Here is a 22,664-nt window from a genome sequence, read left to right as displayed (position 1 = left end):
TTAATTGGAGAGACAGATAAAAGTGATAAAGTGTATTAATTGTAGAGAAAAAGTTATTAAAAATAGAAATGTGTCATTTTTTTTATAAAGAAAATGTGTCATCTTAGTATTCTTAGTTGGGACGGAGGGAAGGAGTATTATTTTATTTAATTATTTTTTCTAGCTCCGAAATTGTTCAACCAAGAAGAATTTTGGAAACAAAATCCTCAACATTATTGTCGGAGCTCCCACCCTTCCCCACTGCTTCCGCCGCCAATTCCTTCCACCTCAAAGCATTCCTCCTAATCTCATCCCCTCCAACAACTCTCTCAATACACATCGCAATCTCCTCCCTCCCAACAATCCCATCTCCTCCGCCGCACCGCACCCCAGCCCCCCACTCATCCGCCACAAACTTCGCGTTCGTGGTCTGGTCCACCCACTGCGCCATCGCCACGAGGGGCACCCCGTGGCTCAACCCCTCGAGAGTCGAATTCCACCCACAGTGCGTCACGAAGCACTCCACGGCCCGGTGCGCCAGCACCTCGGGCTGGTGGCACCATTCTACGATTAGACCCTTCCCGGCCGTGGTATTGGCAAAGTCGGGAGGGAGCTTGTTGAGTTCGGAGGATCGGACCACCCATAGAAAGTGGTGGCCCGTGGCTAGAAGAGCGTGGCCGAGTTCCGCCATCTGCTCTTTTTCTAGAGAGGCGATGCTTCCAAATGAGACGTAGACGACGGAGTTGGGGCCTCTCGACTCGAGCCATTCTCGGTAGGCGTCGGCCTTCGGCTCGAACATGCTGATGCTTTGCTTCTTGTCTTGGCCGTGTAGTAGGAATGTCGGTCCGATCGTCGCGATCGCCCATCGGCTTCTCATCCACTCGAGTATCTGCGTGTTGAAAGATATATGGACTAGATTATGATATCAAGCAAAGATCACATTTTGGTATTCAAAAATTCATTTAACTCATATTTAATTATAAAACTAATAGTACAAAGTAGTAATACTTTTTTCATTCATATCAAATAGTCATGTTTTTCATTTTAGTTCGTCCATAAAAATTAGTCACCTTCCATTCCTTATAAGTTTTTATAGTAGTACTATAATAAGGTATTGTCTATTTTTCGCTAATAATACAACAATTATTCCCATTCAATTTTTCTCTTACTTTATAAACATTGTCGATTATCAAGACTAATACTAATGAACTGATGAAGTATGTATATAAAAGTAAACTCATATTCCCCTAAGTTTTTTCACACTAATTCCTTCACATTTTCAAATCGGTGTCCATCTCCAATGGGACAATTAATGCAGACTGGTCAATGAGTGGTTCCTTACTACTCCATAATATAAGAAATTAAAAGATTTTGTTTGTCAAAATAATACGTATGTACAATCAAAGATTTTTAACTCTCACTGACTGAATTGTGTATTGGGAGTAAAGAGAAATACTACCTCAGTTTCCAACTTGTCAAAGGTGTTAAAGAAGATCCAATCCACTCTCTCAAGATTAGAGAACTGATCAGTAAGATGCTTGACAAGATAATGGAGATTTAAATTCGGCGCCAAATGAGGAAAGGAAGGCAGATCTCTCTTCTCAAGCCGAGGCAGAGCTGGCAACGACACCACCGCCACGTCATCCTCGTACGGAAAACGCAGCAGCAACCCTTGTCCCAAATGGTGGACCACGGCGGAGAAGCTGCAGCTATGAGTGAAAAAACACGCCCCGACCATACCCCGGTCCTTGGCGATATCCAGCACCCACGGCATTACCGAGTCGTAGATAATAGCCCTCGCGCCTCTCATGTGGCTGTCTATATAATCCGCCAGATTTGTGGAGAATTTGCACCTGTGTGCGAGCGCAGGAAAAAATATCGATAAATTTTATTTTAAAAATATATTCACTTAGTCCATGATTTCAAATCTCATTTAATTTCATTTTAGGTAATGGACCACACAGTTTACTAATCAATCATTAAATGAGATCTAAATTTCATTAACATTTTCCACCAATTTTCCTTCATATTTTTAAAAGTATGCAGCTGAGTCAAAGTGAGATTTTAAATGATAGACGAAGGAAGCAAAGTGATTCTAATCATTGCATCATAAGGACTTTTTCACAACAATCAACATAAACAAGATAGGTAGGGGTTTAAAGCCCCTTAACCTTATCTTTTGTGTACCTGAGGCGGTTGAAGTATGCCTCAACGGTCTCGGTCCCATCCACGTGCTCGGAGCCATCGGACACGGTGTGTAGGGTTAGGGAGGCGCAGTCGGAGAAGGTAGCTGATTTGGCGATGGAAGTGGTGGTGACGAAGGCGACGAGAAGGCCTTTGGAGGCTAAAGACTTGGCGAATGCAAGAATGGGGTTGATGTGGCCTTGTGCGGGGTATGGGATCACTACTACTTGAGCCTTCCTACCTGTATCCATCCTTTATTTATGTGTGAATTTGGAGAGATAAGTTTGCAGTCTTATTCTTTGGAATGAAGATAAAGGCGGGTTAAATTGGGCGGAGCGGAAGGAGTGGTCACAACTCACAACTAGTCTTTGGTTTTTCGATGAATTACATGGATTCATTTATTGTTTTTCTCTGACCACTTATTTCAACTGATAAGATTCATGATTTGGCATATGTATTTTATGGGACACCGACATGCATAATTGTGTCAATAATTGAGTTGAGGGTAACTTTTTGGACTTCGTTTCTTTCTTTGTCACAAGAGATCTAGATGAAAACTAATTTATGCAGAAACAATTGTAGTTTTGTTCCCTAAAACACTTTTCACCCCTCCAACTCCAACTCCCCACCATCTTCCAAGAACTTGGCATTCGTCGTCTAGTCAACATGTGGCCCAAGTCTCTAGAGTCGAGTTCCAACCACGGTGGTTCATGAAACACACAATTGCATAAATGGAGGGGCGAAATATATATTACTAGCTTGGTTTACGCACTTACATCTTATAAATGACTTTACGGGACCTAACCACGCATGAGGAGTGGTACATAGGTGCTCATAATTAGGTTAGGTTATAGGTTAAGCAGGAAAATTCATCAAAAGACACATATTTGTCGTGTTTTTGATCTAGTAAGAATGTCGAGCCCACGCCCCACAGTCTTATATAAGTATATAAAACGTACGTGGTGTGAATAATTGAATGGCCTACCACATTGGTTTTTGAAGAAAAGAGATAATGTTTCTATGGCCAAGAATAAGGTGAAAATTCAATCCCATACTACAAAAAATCACAATATTGTTTTAGTTAAGCTTAACAAACTAGTATGGCAATTGGCATGTCCTGATTTTGGATATCAAAATGGTTGTCTTTTCTAATTATAAAGTATAATTACATCCACCGTAGCATCCAGAAATGGAAAATGAATTTCGGGACATTGTTTTTTACATATGAATTATCAATAGCTTTAATGTGGTGTATGACAACGTAGGCACGGTCGAAGAAGGTTGCGACCAATGGCGACGACCATGGTCTTGACGCTTGTGGATGCCATCTTATCTTTTTTATTGTTCCTTGTAATTTGGTAATTCATGTGTATCTCTTTTCAATCTATTTAGTTACATACATTTGCTTATTTTACTTGAAATTGTTACCCTTAATCGTTTTAGTTCTCAGAGGCCAAACAAAGTCTCGTGTTCTGAACATGTCACGTGAACATAATCTGTGGTCCAAATTTGGATCTATATATACAATATTTACTTTTATAATTTCACAGTTGATTGATTGCCGTAACTTTCTTCTTTTTTTTCCATTCATAATTAATTACATATATTTACTTTTTACTATTCCTTTCGTTCCAATAAATATTATCAACTTTTGGTGGAGCACGAGATTTAATGCAAAAATGATAAAATAAAATAAAATAAGAGAAAAAGAAAATGATAAAATAAAATAAAATAAAGAATTGGATGTTTTGTTTTTTGTTAAAAAGGAAATGACTCAACTTAGTTGGGATATCCCAAAGAGCATTATGACTCAACTTAGTTGGGACAGAGAGAGTATAATTTGATAAAACCGTCAGTTTTGGACCGATTGTAATCCGAATTGAAATGTTTGGGATGCAAAAATTCAAAACATAATATCTGGGACCAAAATCATAAAATGATCATATGTTCAGGACCAATTTTGGCCTTTACTCTATATAATATTTCTCAAATTGGAAAATTCATTATTTTTAAACATGGACTTCAAAAGATATTCTTTTGGAGAGGGTATTTTTTTACCAAAAATAAAAATAACTCGTTTATATTAATAATTTTCAAAAATTGAAAAATGACCTAATTAACAAAAAAATGATATAAAAGTAGGACTCACGGCCCACACGTAAACTAGCTGACTACCTACACAAAAGTTCCTCAACAAAATGCTGAATATTATTGATAGAAGTCCCACCACATTCCACAGCATCCATAGCCAATTTCCTAAACTCACAAGCCTTCCTTCTCATCTCAGCCCCTTTCTCTCCTCCCACAACTCCTTCAATACACTCAGCAATCTCCTCTCTTTCACAACCCCAATTCCCCACACATCCTCCACAAACTTAGCATCCGTGGTCTGGTCCACCCACTGCGGCAAGGCCACGACGGGCACCCCGTGCCCGACCGCCTCCAGAGTCGAGTTCCACCCGCAGTGGCTCACGAAGCACGCCACCACGAGGCCCTTCTCCCCGGGATTGAAATCCCGGGGGAGCTTGTCGGCCTCGGAGGCTCTGGCGACCCATAGGAAGTGGCGGTTGCTGGCCACGAGGCCGTGTGCGAGTTCTTCCATCTGGGGTTTTCCGAGGGATGCGATGCTTCCGAGGCGGTCTCTTTGGAGTCGAGCCATTGTATGCAGGCGTCTTGTTTTGGTTCGAAGAGGTTGATGGTGGTTTGGTTGTTGTAGTCTTTGTGGTTTAGGAGGATGGTTGGGGCCGATGGTCTTGATTGGCCATTTTCTGGCCATCCAATCTACTATCTGATAGAGAAGATAAATAAACAAAATATGATAAGAATATACAATTTTGGTCAGTTTTGATTATATAACGCCAAGATAAAAGATTTATCTATCCTAGCATGCAAACTTCGTTAAAGTGGTTTAGGAGAGTAGGACACACTTGGTTTACGTGACAAGGAGATTATGATCCTATGCCCAAGAAATAATTGATGATACATGCATTAGATTAGAGCCTATGACAAGTTAGAACATTGTGTGGATAAACCAAAATAGATAGAAAAAAATTGAATGATTGATTGTGGGCGAATAGAGTATTTATTGATTGTAGAATGATAAGTGATGAGTTCATAACATTAGGACATTGTTTTGTCTAGACAAAATCATATGTATATTCAAAGATTTCATAGCTTTTTCTAATTGAACTGTGTACTAGGAATTTTACTATATCGAATTGGCATACATTTGGGTATCCAATATAGTGGATTCACATGCAATATTCGAAGAAACGCCGGATATGAATAACGCAACAATTAAGTTCTCTAAGATAACACGTACATAGTATATTTATGGGATATTGGCACCTAATATCATGGAACTTTCAAAAAGTTGGATTTTTCCACGAACTTAATTTGAAATTGGCAATTAATATCGCGAACTTTATCCCGAGTTTGTTATTTCCCACGAAAGAAAAAATTCCGGCAAATAATATCATGATACGAATTTTTTTTCGTAATTTCTCGACAACAACTCTGAGAGCTTCAAGTTTTTCAATCTTTGAGGATAGTTTTTCTTGAAGCACACCTCCAAAATTGTTCTTCAATCTATTAATAGCCAGAATTTTTTCTGTCGTAGGAAATAACAAACTCGGGATCAAGTTAGCTATATTATTTGTCAATTTCAAAGTTCGTGGGAAAACCCAACTTTTTGAAAGTTCCATGATATTAGGTGCCAATATCCCTATATTTATTAGGGCAAATGGCTAAAAATCTTGAAGTTCATTCAAATTCTGGTACATTAAAAATAATCTGGAAAAATTATGAACTTTACATTTCTTCTCAGTCATCACATAAAGAAATGGCAACCAAAAAATCTTACGTGGACATCAACGCCGTTGAGTTAAGTGATGTCATCAACAATATTTTACACTATGCAAATGGTTTTTGCCATGAGACACAAATTTTATAGTTTTTCAGTTGATTTTTATAGTTGCGACCAAAATTTGGTCTTTAAGGTTTTTTCAGCAATTAGCCCTATTTGTTATAAATCTAGAACAAATTTTCATCCATTATTTTCATTGCATATCATTAGACGAAGACAATAATTTGTAACACGCACCTCTCGTTCGAGAATGTCGAACGTGTTGATGAAGATCCAATCCGCCTTCTCAAGATTCAAGAACTGATCACAAAGCCATTTCAAAATCGTCTGATTCTCATCCATAAACAAAGAGAGGTAAGGCAACCCCAAGACAAGGCAACGAAGGCAGCCTCACCGCCTCACATTCCTCATAAGGATACTTCAAACCCCCATTTCTCAAATGGTAGAAAATCGCCGACACAGCCGCCGACATAGTGAAAAACGGCGGGCAGAGCAAGCCCCGGGGGGGCCACGTCCATGGCCCACGGCATCATGGAGTCGTAGACGAGGAGCTTGGCTGGGTTGTGGTCGATGAACTCGGCCAGGTTGGCCGAGAGCACGGCCGTGAAGCGCTTGAAGTAGGCCTCGAAGGACTCTTCGCCCTCGATGGACTCCTTTTCGTCTGAGATGCGGGCGATGGAGACAGAGGAGGAGGAGCAGACAGTTGCTTTGTTGATCAAGTCGGTGGTGATGAGAACGGTGATGGAGAGGCTCATGGAGGCGAGGCGGGTGGCGAAGGCGAGGGCCGGGTTGATGTGGCCCTGCCCCGGGAAGGGGAGGACTAGAACATGAGTTTCCATTGTTGCTGCCCTGCCTGCACTAAATATGTGTGTGTATATATATAGATGTGAAAAAGTTTGGGTTGTGGAGATTACAAAGAAATGCAGCTATTTCTGAGGGTGGCATAAATTGGTTTGATTCGTTTTTTTAGGATGAATTAATGCGTTTTCTAGAAGGTGTATGGTATTTGGTGCTATTTTTTGGTAATTAGCATTTAATGATTATTTCTGATAATGATTGTAGTTTCTAGAAGGAGTTATGATTTATTTCTTATTTTTTTATCGGTAAAAAACATAAATTTTAAAGGTAGATGGTGGTGGAGATTGAGATGTTATGAACTTATGATTTATTGATGTATGACAATGTATTTATAGTAAATCTGATTTACTTATTTTATTTTTATTTTGTAAATAGACCACACCGTTTACAAAATCATTACTCACATTTTATTACTCCCCTTCGTCTGCCGTTAGAAGATCCAAGAGTTCAGCATGGATTTATAAAAAATTAAAGAAACAAGGGTGGAAAAAGGAAAGGGAATGTGAGCCTCGTTTATATATATATATATATAGGGTCTTGTTAGGTTGAGATTTTTTAGCTTAATTGAGAATTGAGATGCATTTTCAGCCACTCATTTTGAAATGTCAACTGCAAGTAGATTATGTCAACTAAGGGGTATTATCGTCATTTCATTTCAATAGCCAGAATATCAAATGTCAACAACTCGTATTAAAATGTCAACAACTAAAAAAAATTTAATTTTTTTAATTTTTTTAATTTTTTTTAATTTTTTTTAAATTTTTTTTAAATTTTCGCTCGATGTCAACTACTGAGACATTATGTCAACTACGATGTGTAGTCTGCACATCAAATGTCAATAGCTCTGCATATCAAATGTCAATAGCTTATAATTGACATTATATATGTGTAGTTGACATGAATTGTATATGTAGTTGACATTATATGTGTGTAGTTGACATGAATTGTATATGTAGTTGACATTACATGTGTGTAGTTGACATGAATTGTATATGTAGTTGACAAAAAAAATAAAAAAAAATAAAAATAAAAAATCGAAAAAAAAATAAATTTTTTCAAAAAAATAAAAAAAATATTTATTAAATAAAATATATGATGAAATTACAAATATGCCCTTTCACAATTAATTAATGTAAAAATATTTTCCATGTGGCAAATTCTGGACCACTCATTTAATAAAAATGAGTGGCTTATAATGCATCTCAATTCTCAATTAGGCTAAAAAATCTCAATTGATCACAACCCTATATATATATTAATTTTATAATGAAATGTGAGTGAAATTAATTAGTAAAACGTCTACCTACCATTTAACTGATCTATTACTTTCATTTCCAAGGTCAAATAATTTCTTATAATTTCTTGAAACCTAAGCTGATAAAAAAAATGAGACATTTATCGAGACTACCTAAGCAAAAGTTCCTCTACAAAATGCTGAATATTACTAGTAGAAGTCCCAGCACATCCCACAGCCTCCTTAGCCAATCTCTTCAACTCACAAACCTTCCTTCTCAACCCAACCCCTCTCTCCCCTCCCACAACTCCCTCAATACACACCGTAATCTCCTTCCTCCCCACAATCCCACTCTCACACAATCCCATCCCAACCCCAACTCCCCACACATCCTCAATAAACTTGGCGTCCGTCTTCTGGTCCATCCACTGCGGCACGGCCACCACAGGCACCCCGTGCCCGACCGCCTCCAGAGTCGAGTTCCACCCGCAGTGGCTCAAGAAGCACGCCACGGCGCGGTGGGCCAGCACCTCCGGCTGGTCGCACCACGCCACCACGAGGCCCCTCTCCCCCGGCTCGAAATCCCGGGGGAGCTTGTCGACCTCGGACTCCCTGACCACCCACAGGAAGGGGCTGTTGGTGGCGGCGAGGCCGTGCGCGAGCTCCTCCATCTGCGGCTTTCCGAGGGAGGCGACGCTGCCGAAGGAGACGTAGACGACGGAGGCGGGTTTTTTCGAGTCGAGCCATTGTGTGATACAGGCGTCGTGTTTCGGTTCGAACATGTTGATGGTGGTGTGCTTGTTGGTGTCGTCTTTCTGGTTTAGGAGGATGGTTGGGCCGATGGTCTTCATTGGCCATTTTCTGGTCATCCACTCTAATATCTGGTTTTGACATATAATAAGAATTAAAGTGGTTTAAGACTGATTACGAACAGGTCAGTTGGTAAGACGTTTTATGATCAGTTAATATATGTTTTCTTCGTCCAGTGCTAATAGTATTGGTAATGGACGATATGAGACTAATTTTTTGGATAAATTAAAAAAGAAAAAAAATAGAATGATTGATTATGGGCGAATAAAGTTTTTATCTATTGTAGAAAAAAAGAGTGATGAGTTCAGAACGTTTAGATCATTGTTTTGGCATATGTGTATGCAAAGATTTCCTGGCTTTTTCTTATTGAATTGTATACTGAAAATAAATTTGCCTGCAATGAATTGGCAACGTTCACATGCATTCAGTATTCGTTGGATGTGATAATGCAACATGTAAGTTCTTTAAGATAACACATTCACAATATTCGTAAGGCAAATGGCAAAAAAAAAACATGAAGTTCGGTCAAATTTTTGTCAGTCTATTGCGCGACGCTAAATATTAGACCTGGGAAAATTATGAAATTTAGATTTGTTCTCTCATCACATCAAGTTTGTGTAATATGGCAGCAAAAAAGTCTCATGCCAATGAGGTAAATGATGTCGTCAACAATATATTAGATAAACAGATTTTTTTGTTGTGAGATACAAATATGATGTTTCCGGGTTGCAAACCAAAATTTGACCAAACTTTAATGTTTTTAAGGCAATTAACCATATTTGTTATGAATCTGAACAAATTTTCACCCATTATTTTGATTGCGTATCATTAGACGACGACAACAAATTACAACAAGTACGCACCTCTTTCTCGAGCATGTCGAATGTTACGAACACACCATCACCGCCACCCACGGAAGGCAAGGCAGCTGCTGAGGCAGAGGACGGAGTAGAAGCCGCCGAGGCAGAGGACGGAGTAGAAGAAGCAGGGGTGGCCGATCAAACAGTTCAATCAGCAACTGGGTTTGATGAAGAGGCGGAGGACGATCACGAAACGCCAGCTGAGGATGATGAAGAAGCGGAGAGAGAACCGTCGCCAGCTCCGGCGACGGCTGGTCAGGGGGACGGCCGGCAGCTCCGCCCTCGGGATCGCTTGAAGCCCCCCAACCGATTCCTTAATGGGATTTGAGTCTTTTAGTTAATTAGTTAGATATTTTTGGTAATAATTTAGTCATTATGGAAATTATTTATTTTTTTATTATTTCCGTCGGGTTTTCTTTGTTGGTTCTTTCCCGATGTTATTAGGATAGGTCGAACCAACCCTAGGGTCCATAGATTATAAATAGGGCTATTCGTGTTCCATCTTCATTATCAATACAGAATTATTTGCCCAATTATCTTGCGTAATACTCGCGAAATCTTAAATCTCTGCCGACGAAGAGCGTTCTTCGCGCCAGAACAGGAATCATCCGCCGACCTTCTCGTTGAAGGCGCCGGAAGGCTTGTGTTACTTGGAGAATTGGACGGAATATTCACGTTAGGAGTAGGTGACTCTTAACAAGTGGTGCTTTCATCCCGTACTCTTGGATTTAATGAACATCAACAGCCCGCCCCGACCGCCGCTCACAGGAGCCAACGCGACGGAATTGGGGGCGGAATCGTCTCGCCGCCAGGCTGGGGTTGCGATCCGGGACCCGGCTGGACAACCGCGGCACCAGGCGCGCGATACATATCGCGACGGGGAGCGACCCCTGGGGGGGGAGCGTCGACCCCATCACACGCGGCTTTGAGCAAATCATGTCGCGTTTCGATCAATTGGAGATGCGCATGGATAGCTCCGATCGCCGGATGGATGTGATAGAGGGCCCGCCTGCACAGGAGGCCTACTTCTCTACCGAGGATTATGATTCCGACGATCAGGAGTACCATATCCACCGAAATTCGTATGGCCTCCCGAAGGGCTCGAACCCTAGACACCGCTTCATTACTCGTGGGGGCCGACCGCCACGAGGCGGGAAACGAGAATCTCACCGAGCCTATGATTCGTACCGCCGGGAGGAGGGCGTGCCGGGTGGACCGCGACCCCGACGTCCAACTAATTGGGACTCGCCGCAGACACGCACGCGAGGGGCTCCCCTGGGCCGACGCCCGACGGCCTGGGATAGCCCCCGACATCGGGAGCAGGCCTTGTGTCGACAGGGGGGAGAGGATAACACGGGGATCTCCATGCGAGCCCCACACTTCGACGGGTCAAACGCGACAAATTGGATTTCTCGTGTGGAATATTACTTTAACCATAAACTTACGCCCGAGGAAGACAGACTGCATTATACGGTTATGTTATTCGAACCCCCGGCCGCGGAATGGATTTTTAATTACCAGAGGAACAATCCTTACGTCACGTGGCCGGAATTTCTAGAAGACGTGCGCCACCGGTTCGACCCCCAAAGTTTTAAGAACTATACAGGACCCCTTGCTAAGTTGGTGCAAACGAGTTCTGTCGCAGACTATCACAACACTTTCGAGAAGTATTTAGACAGGGACCAGGGTCTTTCAGACGAGGCATTGATACCGATTTTTATTGAAGGACTTAAGCAACCACTCCAGGAGACGGTAGAGTTGCAGCAACCGCAGTCATTGGCCGAAGCAATGGCATTGGCGCTACGGTTAGGAGCGAGTCAGGAACACCGGGCGCAGCAGACCACAGCAATTCAGCGACGGCACCGCCCCACATCAGGCTGGGGGCCCGTCGCCTACCTCACGGGCCGCCCCAATCAGGGTATCGCTAGCGGAGAAATCAGAAAGGTCTAGGAAGGGGTTGTGTTGGCATTGCCCCGAGAAATATGTTCCGGGACATGTATGCGCGGTGAAGTTGTTGTGCTATGTTGGAGAAGAGGACGACGACGACGCACCTCCGGCGACGGACTATCAATTGCAGGAAGATCAGGTCATCACAGAGGACTTATCCCATCTGCACTCTTTAAACGGGAATAGCCGGTCTAGGCCGTTCCGGGTGACAGGGAATATTGGCGTGACGGAGGTGGGCGTACTTATTGATACAGGGAGCACCCACGACTTCCTGCACCCGCGGATTGCGGAGCGCCTCCAGCTCGCATTAACGCCTATTCGCCCTTTTCGGGTATACGTAGGAAACGGGGCCTCGCTATTATGTGCACACGTGTCGCGTCGCACGAAGTTGACCATGCAAGGTGTCCAGTTTCTGGTGGATTTACACATTCTAGAGGTGCATGGAGCAGATGTGATTCTGGGGATGGATTGGCTCGAATCACTGGGCAAGATCTCGGCAGATTTTGTGGGAAAGACCTTAGAATTCCGGCAGGGAGAGAAGTCGATTATGTTGAAGGGGGATAGGCCGGGACCGCAGCAGCTATCCCTACACGCGTTAATGTTGTTGGCCGCACACTCCCCAGCACATGAATTCTATGAAATTGTGCCTTTGGAACCAGAGCCAGAGACGGGGGACCTATTATCCGGCGAGCCATGTTTTCCCCCGGAGTTACCACAGCCGGTCAGAGAGGTATTGGAGGCTCACCAGCAGGTGTTCGCCTTGCCAATAGGGATGCCACCAAAACGCGCGTTCGATCATAAGATCCATTTGCTCCCTAACACCAAACCAATTAACGTGCGACCCTACCGTTATCCGTACTTTCAGAAGAACGAGATCGAGCGCCAGGTCCAAGAGATGTTGGAGCAAGGGATAATACAGAGAAGCCAGAGCCCTTTCTCCTCTCCGGTGTTGTTGATTCGGAAGAAGGATGGGTCGTTCAGGTTCTGCATAGATTATCGCGCACTGAACTCGGCCACGGTCCCGGACCATTTTCCGATCCCGACCGCGGACGAACTATTCGACGAACTAGGGGCGGCAAAGTTCTTTACCAAGTTGGACTTACGTTCAGGGTATCACCAGATTCGGATGCATGGGGAGGATATTTTTAAAACCGCATTCCGGACTCACGATGGTCACTTTGAATTTTTGGTCATGCCTTTCGGCCTGACCAACGCTCCTTCCACGTTCCAAGCAGCAATGAACGGGATATTTCAGCCTCTACTTCGGAAATTTGTCATCGTATTCTTCGATGATATTTTGGTGTATAGCCCGTCCCTGGAAACTCATTGCGAGCACTTAACCGAGGTGCTTTCCTTATTACGGGCCCACCAATTTTTTGTGAAGTTGACCAAGTGCTCTTTCTGTAGCACAACGGTCGAATACTTAGGCCATCTCATTACAGCAGGGCTTTTAAAGGCAGATCCGTCAAAAATAGAGGCTATGACAGCTTGGCCTACGCCGCGGTCAGTTAAACAGTTGCGGGGATTTTTGGGATTGACCGGATATTATCGTCGCTTCGTCGCGAACTACGCAATGATTGCAGCTCCTCTCACCGATTTACTAAAGAAAGATGCCTTCAATTGGAATGACACGGCCAGATCCGCTTTCGACGCCCTTAAAACGGCGATGACGTCGGCGCCAGTTCTGAGCCTGCCAGATTTCTCAAAACAGTTTTGCATTGAGACGGATGCTTCGGATGTGGGCATTGGAGCAGTGCTCATTCAGGACACCCATCCCATCGCATTCTTTAGCAAAAAATTGGGTCCCCGACGAAGGGCAGCGTCTACCTATCATAAAGAGTTGTTTGCCATTGTGGAAGCAGTTCAAAAGTGGCACCAATACTTGTTGGGAAGGGAGTTTGTGATTCGTTCGGATCAAAAGAGCTTAAAGGAATTATTCCAACAGATTGTTCATACACCGGATCAACAAATGTACGTCAGGAAGTTAATGGGGTACAAGTTCCGAATTGAATACAAGAAAGGGATATCGAATAAAGCAGCTGACGCCCTTTCACGCCGCGAGGAGTCGGGCTCGGCACCGGCGGCCGAGACATCTCCGGTGGATCCCGCGGACGTCGCCGAGACCACTATGTTGGCAACAGTGGCTCATCCACTTCCGCACCTGCTAGATGCACTCCGCACAGAGACCGCGACATTCCCCGATTTGGTGGAACTGACCGCAAAGATCAAGTCAGGAGACGCCCCGGTACACCTATCATGGGCAGATGGCCTGGTTCATTTTAACCGTCGAGTTCTTGTCAGCCCATCGTCGGCCATGAAGAGGCTACTTTTGGAGGAGCATCATTGCATGCCGCTGGCCGGTCATCCTGGCCACGACCGCACCTTCCGGCTGTTAGCAGCGGGTTTTTATTGGCCCAAAATGCGGAAGGAGGTACGGGACTTTGTGGATGCGTGTATCGTCTGTCAATCAACGAAGTACTCGACACAGAAACCGGTCGGACTCCTTCAACCGTTGCCCGTTCCATCCCAAGTGTGGGAAGACGTCTCGATGGACTTCATCACGGGCTTGCCGCAGTCCCGCGGATATACTACTATCATGGTGGTTGTAGATAGGCTTTCGAAATACGCCCATTTTGCAGCTTTGCCCACCCGTTTCGACGCATTACGCGTGGCGCATCTCTTCGTCAATACTGTGGTCCGCCATCATGGGTTTCCTAAAACATTAGTCTCGGATCGTGATCCGGTTTTCTTGAATGCCGTATGGAAGGAGACCCTGCGCCTTAGTGGCACAAAGCTACATTTCTCAACGGCCTATCATCCGCAGTCTGACGGACAAACGGAGATTAGGAATAAGGGCCTTGAGCAGTACCTCCGCGCCTTCACGGCAGACCGGCCATCGGCGTGGTCCAACTTTCTGCCTTGGGCGGAGTTAGCTTTGAATTGTTTTCACCATGCCGGGATAGGTATGTCACCGTTTCGTGCCTTGTACGGCCGAGAACCTCCGACGTTGGTCGCGACACCGCCGTCCAACAGAACTCCTCCCAACGTGGCTGACTTGATTAGGGAGCGGGGTGCGCTCCTGGTCGAACTTCGGCGCAACCTTGCGAAAGCCCAACAGCAAATGAGCGCAGCGGCGAATAAACACCGTCGTCACGTCGAGTTCGAGGTTGGGGACTTTGTGTGGTTGAAGTTACAACCGTATCGTCAGCACTCGGTCGCTAGGCCGGTTTCTGCTAAGTTGGCCAAGCGTTTCTACGGTCCTTTTGAGATCTTGGAGAGAATAGGTCCGGTAGCTTACAAGCTACGTCTGCCCGAGGGCAGCCGCGTACATAACGTTTTCCATGTCAGTTTATTACGAGCGTTCGTGCCTGGTGACCCGGTGGTGCCCCTGCCGGCGGCATTCAATGGAAGCAGACCCGTTGCTTACCCGGTGCGCATTTTGGAGTCCCAGACAATGTGGCATGGCGGCGAGGCGATGGAGCACGTTTTGGTGCGTTGGTCGGACGGCACGGATTCGCCCTCGTGGGAACCATTGTCAGAAATCCGCAAGCGCTTTCCAACTCTCGCCCTTGAGGACAACGGCGTCGCAAAGGGAGGGGGAGTTGTTACGAACACACCATCACCGCCACCCACGGAAGGCAAGGCAGCTGCTGAGGCAGAGGACGGAGTAGAAGCCGCCGAGGCAGAGGACGGAGTAGAAGAAGCAGGGGTGGCCGATCAAACAGTTCAATCAGCAACTGGGTTTGATGAAGAGGCGGAGGACGATCACGAAACGCCAGCTGAGGATGATGAAGAAGCGGAGAGAGAACCGTCGCCAGCTCCGGCGACAGCCGGCAGCTCCGCCCTCGGGATCGCTTGAAGCCCCCAACCGATTCCTTAATGGGATTTGAGTCTTTTAGTTAATTAGTTAGATATTTTTGGTAATAATTTAGTCATTATGGAAATTATTTATTTTTTTATTATTTCCGTCGGGTTTTCTTTGTTGGTTCTTTCCCGATGTTATTAGGATAGGTCGAACCAACCCTAGGGTCCATAGATTATAAATAGGGCTATTCGTGTTCCATCTTCATTATCAATACAGAATTATTTGCCCAATTATCTTGCGTAATACTCGCGAAATCTTAAATCTCTGCCGACGAAGAGCGTTCTTCGCGCCAGAACAGGAATCATCCGCCGACCTTCTCGTTGAAGGCGCCGGAAGGCTTGTGTTACTTGGAGAATTGGACGGAATATTCACGTTAGGAGTAGGTGACTCTTAACATCGAACGTGTTGATGAAGATCCAATCCGCCTTCTCAAGATTCAAGAACTGGCCACAAAGATGGTTGAGAATGGTCTGCTTCTCATCCATAAACGCAACGAGGTAAGGCAAATCCTTGACCCCAAGCGAAGGCAGCCTCACCTCCCCACATTCCTCATAAGGATACCTCACCCCCCCATTTCTCAAATGGTAGAAAATCGCAGAGGCCGCCGCCGACATCGTGAAAAGCGACGCGCAGAGCAGGCCATGGGCCCGGGCCACGTCCAGGGCCCACGGCATGGTTGAGTCGTAGACGAGGAGCTTTGCGGGGGAGGCGGAGCGCTTGTTTTGGTCGATGAATTGGGCGAGGCTGGCTGGGAGGATGGATGTGAAGCGGCGGAAGTAGGCCTCGAAGGACTCGGAGGCGGCGATTTTCTCCTTTCCGTCGGAGATGGGGGCGATGGAGACGGAGGGGGAGGAGGAGGAGGAGACGGTTGCATTGTTGATGAAGTCGGTGGTGACGAGGACGGTGACGGAGAGGCGCATGGAGGCGAGGCGGGTGGCGAAGGCGAGGGCCGGGTTGATGTGGCCCTGCGCCGGGTAGGGGAGGATTAGGACGTGTGGTAATTCTGCCATTGTTGCATGTGTAATTTGGTTACAAAGATATGCAGCTCCTTCTGGGGCTGGTGCTATTGTGCGGTCATTAATGTTTGATGAGTATTTATGATAATTTTTTAGTCTTATTTTCACTTGAAATAAGCTTTAGAAATTATTTAATTTTGTGAAGAAAAATTAAAACAAATAAAATAGTAAAATATGAATTTCAATGTAATATAGTACTAATTTTATAATAGAATATAAGTGTAGTGATTTAGTTGAATGGTAGAATCTACTTGTCATCTATATCTATCTATCTATACATATATATATAACGCGAGTTTTGGCCATTATTATAAATATTTATAAGTTTGGGCAAGAGTTTTAATATTTAGTAGATAATTGGCCATGATACTCAATACCATATAATAGCATTTATATTAAAAGTGAGATATAACTCTAATGGGAAACGGAAGGAGTATGACTTATTTGATTTATATTTATAGAAGGTGTTATGATTATACTATATGATAAGTAATGTATTCTAGTTAGTTCTTAAAAACTAATCATAGTAATAAAGTAATAAAATATTAAAAAATGCCATCGTAAGGGCCTTTATAGTGGGCCGAATTAGAAATTTTAATTTTTTGGCACATATTTTAAAAATATTAAAAAAATAGGTGAAAAAAAGTTAGTAAAATATGAATATCACTTTTATATATATATATATATATATATATATATATATATATATATAGTCCCATTATTCACAAATCCACTCTTAAAGATCGAACCACCGAACCATACCAAATTAGGGTTTTTTATCTAGTTTTTTATGGATGAGAGGCACAGATTTATCATTTATTTTCGCCTTCATCACGAGCCTATTTTAATTCATCCGAAGGTAAATAAGTCATACAAACATGTTACAAAGATTTAACTTCATTCCAGTAGGTCCTTACTTCATTCCAGTAGGTTTTTACTTCATTCCAGTAGGATTATTACTTCATTCCAGTACGTAAATGCGGTTTCGTCGTCGCATGCCGTTCTATCTCTCTACAATATCTATCACCACCGCCACAACGTTGATATGGTGTAATAAACACATGGAATGATGCAATAAATTATTGGAATGAAGTATGTGAAGTCCTACTGGAATGAAGTAAAAACCTTATCCAATGAAGTAATAACGTTTCTGTATGAAGTAATAAACGCACTTGAATAAATTACATTTTTTAATGTAAATAAAGTAAAAACTCAGGTCAATGAATTCAAATGAAACATATGTTGAATCATTTCAAAACCTACTGTAAGAAAGTAAAAACATGTTGTAGTTTCAAGGTATTACGTACGGAATGAAGTAATAAACCTATACAATGAAGTAAAATGGGCTTGTAATGAAGACCGAAAAATTTACACAGCAGCACATCTCATCAAAAAAACTAGATCTAATGGCCCAGATTTGGTCTCTAGTTCGGTCTTTAAAATTGGTTCGACATTGATCACAACCCTATATATATATGTATATATAAAAGTGATATATATATATATATATATATATATATATATATATTCGTTTTAAATAAAATATGAGTGTAATGGGTTAGTGGAGTAAAAATGAACCAGAACTTTTATTAGCGGGCAGACTAAAATGAAAAACGGGACTCCTATTCGCGGACGGAGGAGTGTGATAAAATATAAGTAAAATGAGTCAATGGAATATAAGGTATACTGTCAAAAATAGTTAAAAACACATTAGGGCAATTAATAAGGGACGGGCTAAAATAGAGAATTGGAAATGGGGGACGAAGGAATAATGATTATAGTTTCTAGAAGGTGTTATGATCTATTGTTTAATGATCATGTATTTATAGAAGGTGTTAAAATATTTATAATTATGTATTTATAGTTAGTTCTTAAAAACTAATTATACTCCACCAGTAGTATTAAAATATTTAAAAAAATAAGTAGTATTACAAGAAAATTCCCTAGTAGTGGGCCGATTTCAGTAGTCATATTTCAGCCACAAAAGTAACCACATAAGCCTGCATCATTTCACTGACAATACAACCCCGGCCTTATTTCAGTCCGATTCAATTTTACAATTTTAATTGGAAATATTCCAAGGATTTATGACGTCGTGAATTAGAAACCGATGCCCCAATTTGTACAAGGTAATTTATGCGATGGTTAAAGATTCACGTGAAATTTATGATTTATTGCATGAATTTATACTATCGCACCATATTAGTACTTGTTGTTTGCACGGTATTTATATTGTGTTAATTTAATTTATTTATACAAATAAATATAGCAAAACTAGGTGGTGATTTAACCCATAAGATAGAAATGTGACAGTGTTTATGCAGGGGGGTGGCAACCGTCCAATCTTGGAATTTAGCAGCCACCCAAGCCCCACCCACATTCTTTTATTTTTCTAGAAAATTCGAATAAGTCGATATTTCCTAAAAAAGGAAATTGGGCCAAAAGACTTAACAATTCTTTGCATCAAAAAATTACAACTTTTTAGTACTAGATATCTGTAGTTTACCCTTTTCCACTTTTTAATTGATTTCTTCATCATATTTATATGGTAATAGTATCTAATTACAAACTTGACTCCCTTTAATAAATTAAATCTCGTCATTATGCCTGTTGGAAATAAATCAAGAAGTTGTCTCTTTCAAAATACGGGTCAGTTTTTATTTTTTAAGGAATCAAATTTTTTTAGGAAAACAAGAATGCATTTAATCTCATCATTAAGGAATTTATCAATATGTTAAGTGTAACTGACAAAATTAGCAACATGTTTTATTCCGTTGGTAGTTATTCTTGTCACAATCATTTGAGGTCAGCTTAAATTGGAGCTCAGTCCAGTCGCACAAATATAAAGTGGACTGAATTTAGTTGATTTTTTTTTTAATGTATATGAGTTCAACCCGCTTAATAAGTGAGTTGGCTTGAACTAGACTGAATTTAAAATTATACTTATATGAGCTGATAAAAATACAAAACAATTAAAGTGACTTCCATATTCCATAGCATATTTGGTATGAAATTTGTATACAATTTTCATAATATTGGTATTGGTCTATTTGTAACTCATCAATCATGTCAAAGCATGATTAAATTGTTAATCAGTAATTTTTTAGGAAATTGGACCAAAATATATTCACTATAAGCTAACACACTTAATAGGTTACCAAAAAGTGGTTTTGAGCAAAGGTACAAGACCAATTTTTTACTTTAGTCTAAAGAAAATAAGTGGAAAAGTTCGTAAAATATGGATCATATTTTTATAAATGGACTAGATGAAAAAGAGTAAATATGTATTTTATTGACGAATATCCCAAAATGACAAAGGGTCTCTTTTATTCGCAAGCAGATAGAGTACTTTTATCCACTATTAATAATCTTGGTGTAGGTTGTACGAATTTTAATCCTAATCTAATAAAGTATGAAAGAGATGAAAAAGATAAAATTATCTTATTCATTATATCTAGTTAGGTAGAAGAATCTATCAAATATGGAACGAAATTAATTCTAGAGTCTATCTCAATCTCAATAGATAGAAACATCTACTCAAAGGAATTAAATTATTTTTATGGACAAATTAAAATGGAAAATCAGAATTTATTAATCGATAACTTATAGAATATAATTAAACAAAAAGTTACAAATTAAAAAATAAAAATCATAGCAGAGACAAGAAAATCATACTATCTGAATGATTATGCAGTGCTAAAATTCTAAACCCATGGTGAATATTAGGTATACATGAGTGTCCACAATGGGGGAGCCGCGGCCCGCGGCTCGGTGCGTGGCCCCCCATTGCAGAGATGTAACACCCGTAAAAAAAAAAAGAAAAAAAAAATCAAATAAATCTAATTAAATCTTTTTCTAGTTGACTTGGTCAAATATATTTCTCTAAACCATATCACCAAACGATTTCCCCATATCTATACTCCCTAAAATCTCTCCAACCACCAAATCCATCAATATCTATCAGTTTTGCCTATATATATCCAGTCAATCCCACGATCTTTCTACACATAAATTCAATACCAAGAAAAACCAGGAACTAAAATTTAGAGAAAGAACCGAGTTGGAGAAGAGAGTTTTCTGCCACCTAAGAAGGTAATCACCGATCAATTCCCAGCCTTGATTTCCTTGCATTCATTTAGGATAACTCGAATTTTGGAGCATGAAATCTGTAGTATTCGGACAGTAGGTTCCGACGCATGTTTGACCGACCAAACGAACTCCTTTTTATACGATTCTTTTTTCTGAGTAAACCTTAAGGTGTCTTCTGTGTGGTGTGTGAATTTCAACTTATTTGGACGAAAGATGTATTTTTGGTGAATTTTTGAAGTTGACTGCGCAGTTCTGCCAGAAATTGTTTTTCTCGACCAGGGAGTTACGTTTTCGATTTGACCGACCTAAAAAGATTATTTTTTATGTGAAATTTTAATTGAATGATATTTTATGTGTCTACTATATTGTGGAAAAGTTTCAGCCCCAACGGAGACCGGATGAATTTTAAATGATTTTTACAAACCAACCGCGCAATTCTGCCAGTTTTGTTGTTAGGTGAAAATATCACTTGTTGCTAAGTTTTAATGAATTATATGATGCATGTATGATTTAAGAAGGTATCCTATGGCATGATTATGTGTAACACGTTGAGAAGTATTATGGCATGTTTTTCCTTATGTTGATGAACGTTCGGGAATGGACAATCTAAGAAAACGATGAAAGGAACGATAGGACATGCATGATAATTGTAATAATGGAAAACCTGATTGTGTGGTGATATTGACAAGGGTTGTTGCACGTACGAGGGTACCAAGAGTAAAGGGTTGCGTAAAGTCGTGATTGTGCGGTATAAGCAAGCGAGGTGGGCTTTCTTTTTAAATAAGGGCAATGCCCTAAGTATACTTTTTATGTGAAAATGATATGAATATTTGTCATGCTGTGTTTTGTTTTATTCTATGGAACCTATCTGATGTGGCTTTTGCCATCAATGGATAATCGAATTCGGGTCTGTCTAGGGAGTGAGTCCCTATTCAGGCTAGTGTACACCTATGGAGATCGTGAGCCGTCTTTTGGGTCGGCCGGTCTAGTGACTTGGAATGTGGCCACGTTCCTTGTCATCAATGGATCAGATATGGGAGATAGCTATGGGAAAATGGTTGATCAACCGAGTTTTACGATGGAAATGATTTTAGTGTCTTGGGCGATTTCTAAAGTTAAAACCCCAAGGTCACTCAATGGTGGCATGATAAATACTTTTTATAAAATATTTTCGGCATGAGTTCACTGAGTGCATCAAGTACTCAGCCCTGCTTTTCTTTTTAAAAATTGCAGGTTGAGCGTGACGGGCGCGGTGGGTGTTGAGCAAGACCGTTGAAGAAATTAAGTGTTTAGAATGTGTCATGTCTTCACACGTGGCATATTCCTTCTCTCAAATGCTTCCGCTAAGTAGTTGTCCTTCTTTTGAGTTCTTGTATCGTTGAGATAATATTCATTTTTGAGTTGTTGATTGTTGAGATACTCTGATTTTATTCAAGCTATTCCCATTTGTTTCGGGCTATGGTTGAGTTGTGTTGATTTCCCCTTTCTTCCCCGCTTCTTTAACCCTCCCCTAGTCGCGATCAACCGTGTTTTCTATCCTTAGAAAATGCGGGCGTGACAAAGTGGTATCAGAGCAATTTTTCTTTCCGCTCTGGACCCGAGAGTCTTTTTCTGTCTTAGTCTAGACTTGTTTCGCTAGACTAAAATAATAATGATAATAATTATGTATTGAAGGCTCAACATCCCACTTCGCCACGCTCAATCAAGAAAGAGGTAATTTATTTTATGAAAAATATTTATGAGAAAGTTTTCAGAAGCTATGGTTATGAAAAAAAAAGAGTATGTTTTACAATTGGATAGAAGAGCTATGGTTATTAAAACAAAGTATGTTTTGCAATGGGATAGATGAGCTATGGTTATGAAAACAAAGTATGTTTTACATCGGGATAGAGGAGATGTGGTAATAAAAAAATATATATATGTGTATATGTGTTTTGTGAGAAGATGAAAATCTATA

General features: G+C 41.4%; 3 protein-coding genes and 1 pseudogene across 3 annotated transcripts; all 4 read right to left on the bottom strand.

The window, feature by feature from the left end:
* Window positions 1-112: 112 nt before the first annotated feature.
* Window positions 113-2,571, bottom strand: LOC121805389 (UDP glycosyltransferase 9-like). The gene is made up of 3 exons (XM_042205215.1): window positions 2,167-2,571; window positions 1,439-1,832; window positions 113-868 (listed from the first exon to the last, which is right to left on the bottom strand). The coding sequence occupies exons 1-3, from the start codon at window positions 2,412-2,414 to the stop codon at window positions 176-178; spliced, it is 1,335 nt and encodes a 444-aa protein (XP_042061149.1). The 5' UTR covers window positions 2,415-2,571; the 3' UTR covers window positions 113-175.
* A 1,718-nt stretch (window positions 2,572-4,289) lies between these two features.
* LOC121802680 lies at window positions 4,290-6,867 on the bottom strand (annotated as a pseudogene).
* Window positions 6,868-8,290: 1,423 nt separating this feature from the next.
* Window positions 8,291-8,791, bottom strand: LOC121802678 (UDP glycosyltransferase 9-like). The gene has a single exon (XM_042202355.1). It carries the CDS (start codon window positions 8,789-8,791, stop codon window positions 8,291-8,293), a length of 501 nt encoding a protein of 166 aa, XP_042058289.1.
* A 7,179-nt stretch (window positions 8,792-15,970) lies between these two features.
* On the bottom strand, window positions 15,971-16,612 carry LOC121802670 (UDP glycosyltransferase 9-like). The gene has a single exon (XM_042202346.1). The coding sequence runs from the start codon at window positions 16,610-16,612 to the stop codon at window positions 15,971-15,973; it is 642 nt and encodes a 213-aa protein (XP_042058280.1).
* Between the last annotated feature and the right edge of the window lie 6,052 nt (window positions 16,613-22,664).

Source organism: Salvia splendens, chromosome 5 (assembly GCF_004379255.2).
Source record: "Salvia splendens isolate huo1 chromosome 5, SspV2, whole genome shotgun sequence".
NCBI classification, from domain to species: Eukaryota; Viridiplantae; Streptophyta; class Magnoliopsida; order Lamiales; family Lamiaceae; genus Salvia; species Salvia splendens.
The sequence above is the reverse complement of the archived record's forward strand: the minus strand, read 5'-3'. Positions and strand labels throughout refer to the sequence as shown.

What these genes read in the sequence shown, in the direction of transcription:
- LOC121805389 (XM_042205215.1), bottom strand. Translation starts at nt 2,414, where the DNA reads ATGGATACAGGTAGGAAGGCTCAAGTAGTAGTGATCCCATACCCCGCA. An exon ending in GCATACTTCAACCGCCTCAG is followed by an intron (nt 1,833 to 2,166) that starts GTACACAAAAGA and finishes GCTCGCACACAG; the next exon opens with GTGCAAATTCTCCACAAATC. An exon ending in TTGACAAGTTGGAAACTGAG is followed by an intron (nt 869 to 1,438) that starts GTAGTATTTCTC and finishes TTCAACACGCAG; the next exon opens with ATACTCGAGTGGATGAGAAG.
- LOC121802678 (XM_042202355.1), bottom strand. Translation starts at nt 8,791, where the DNA reads ATGGAGGAGCTCGCGCACGGCCTCGCCGCCACCAACAGCCCCTTCCTG.
- LOC121802670 (XM_042202346.1), bottom strand. Translation starts at nt 16,612, where the DNA reads ATGGCAGAATTACCACACGTCCTAATCCTCCCCTACCCGGCGCAGGGC.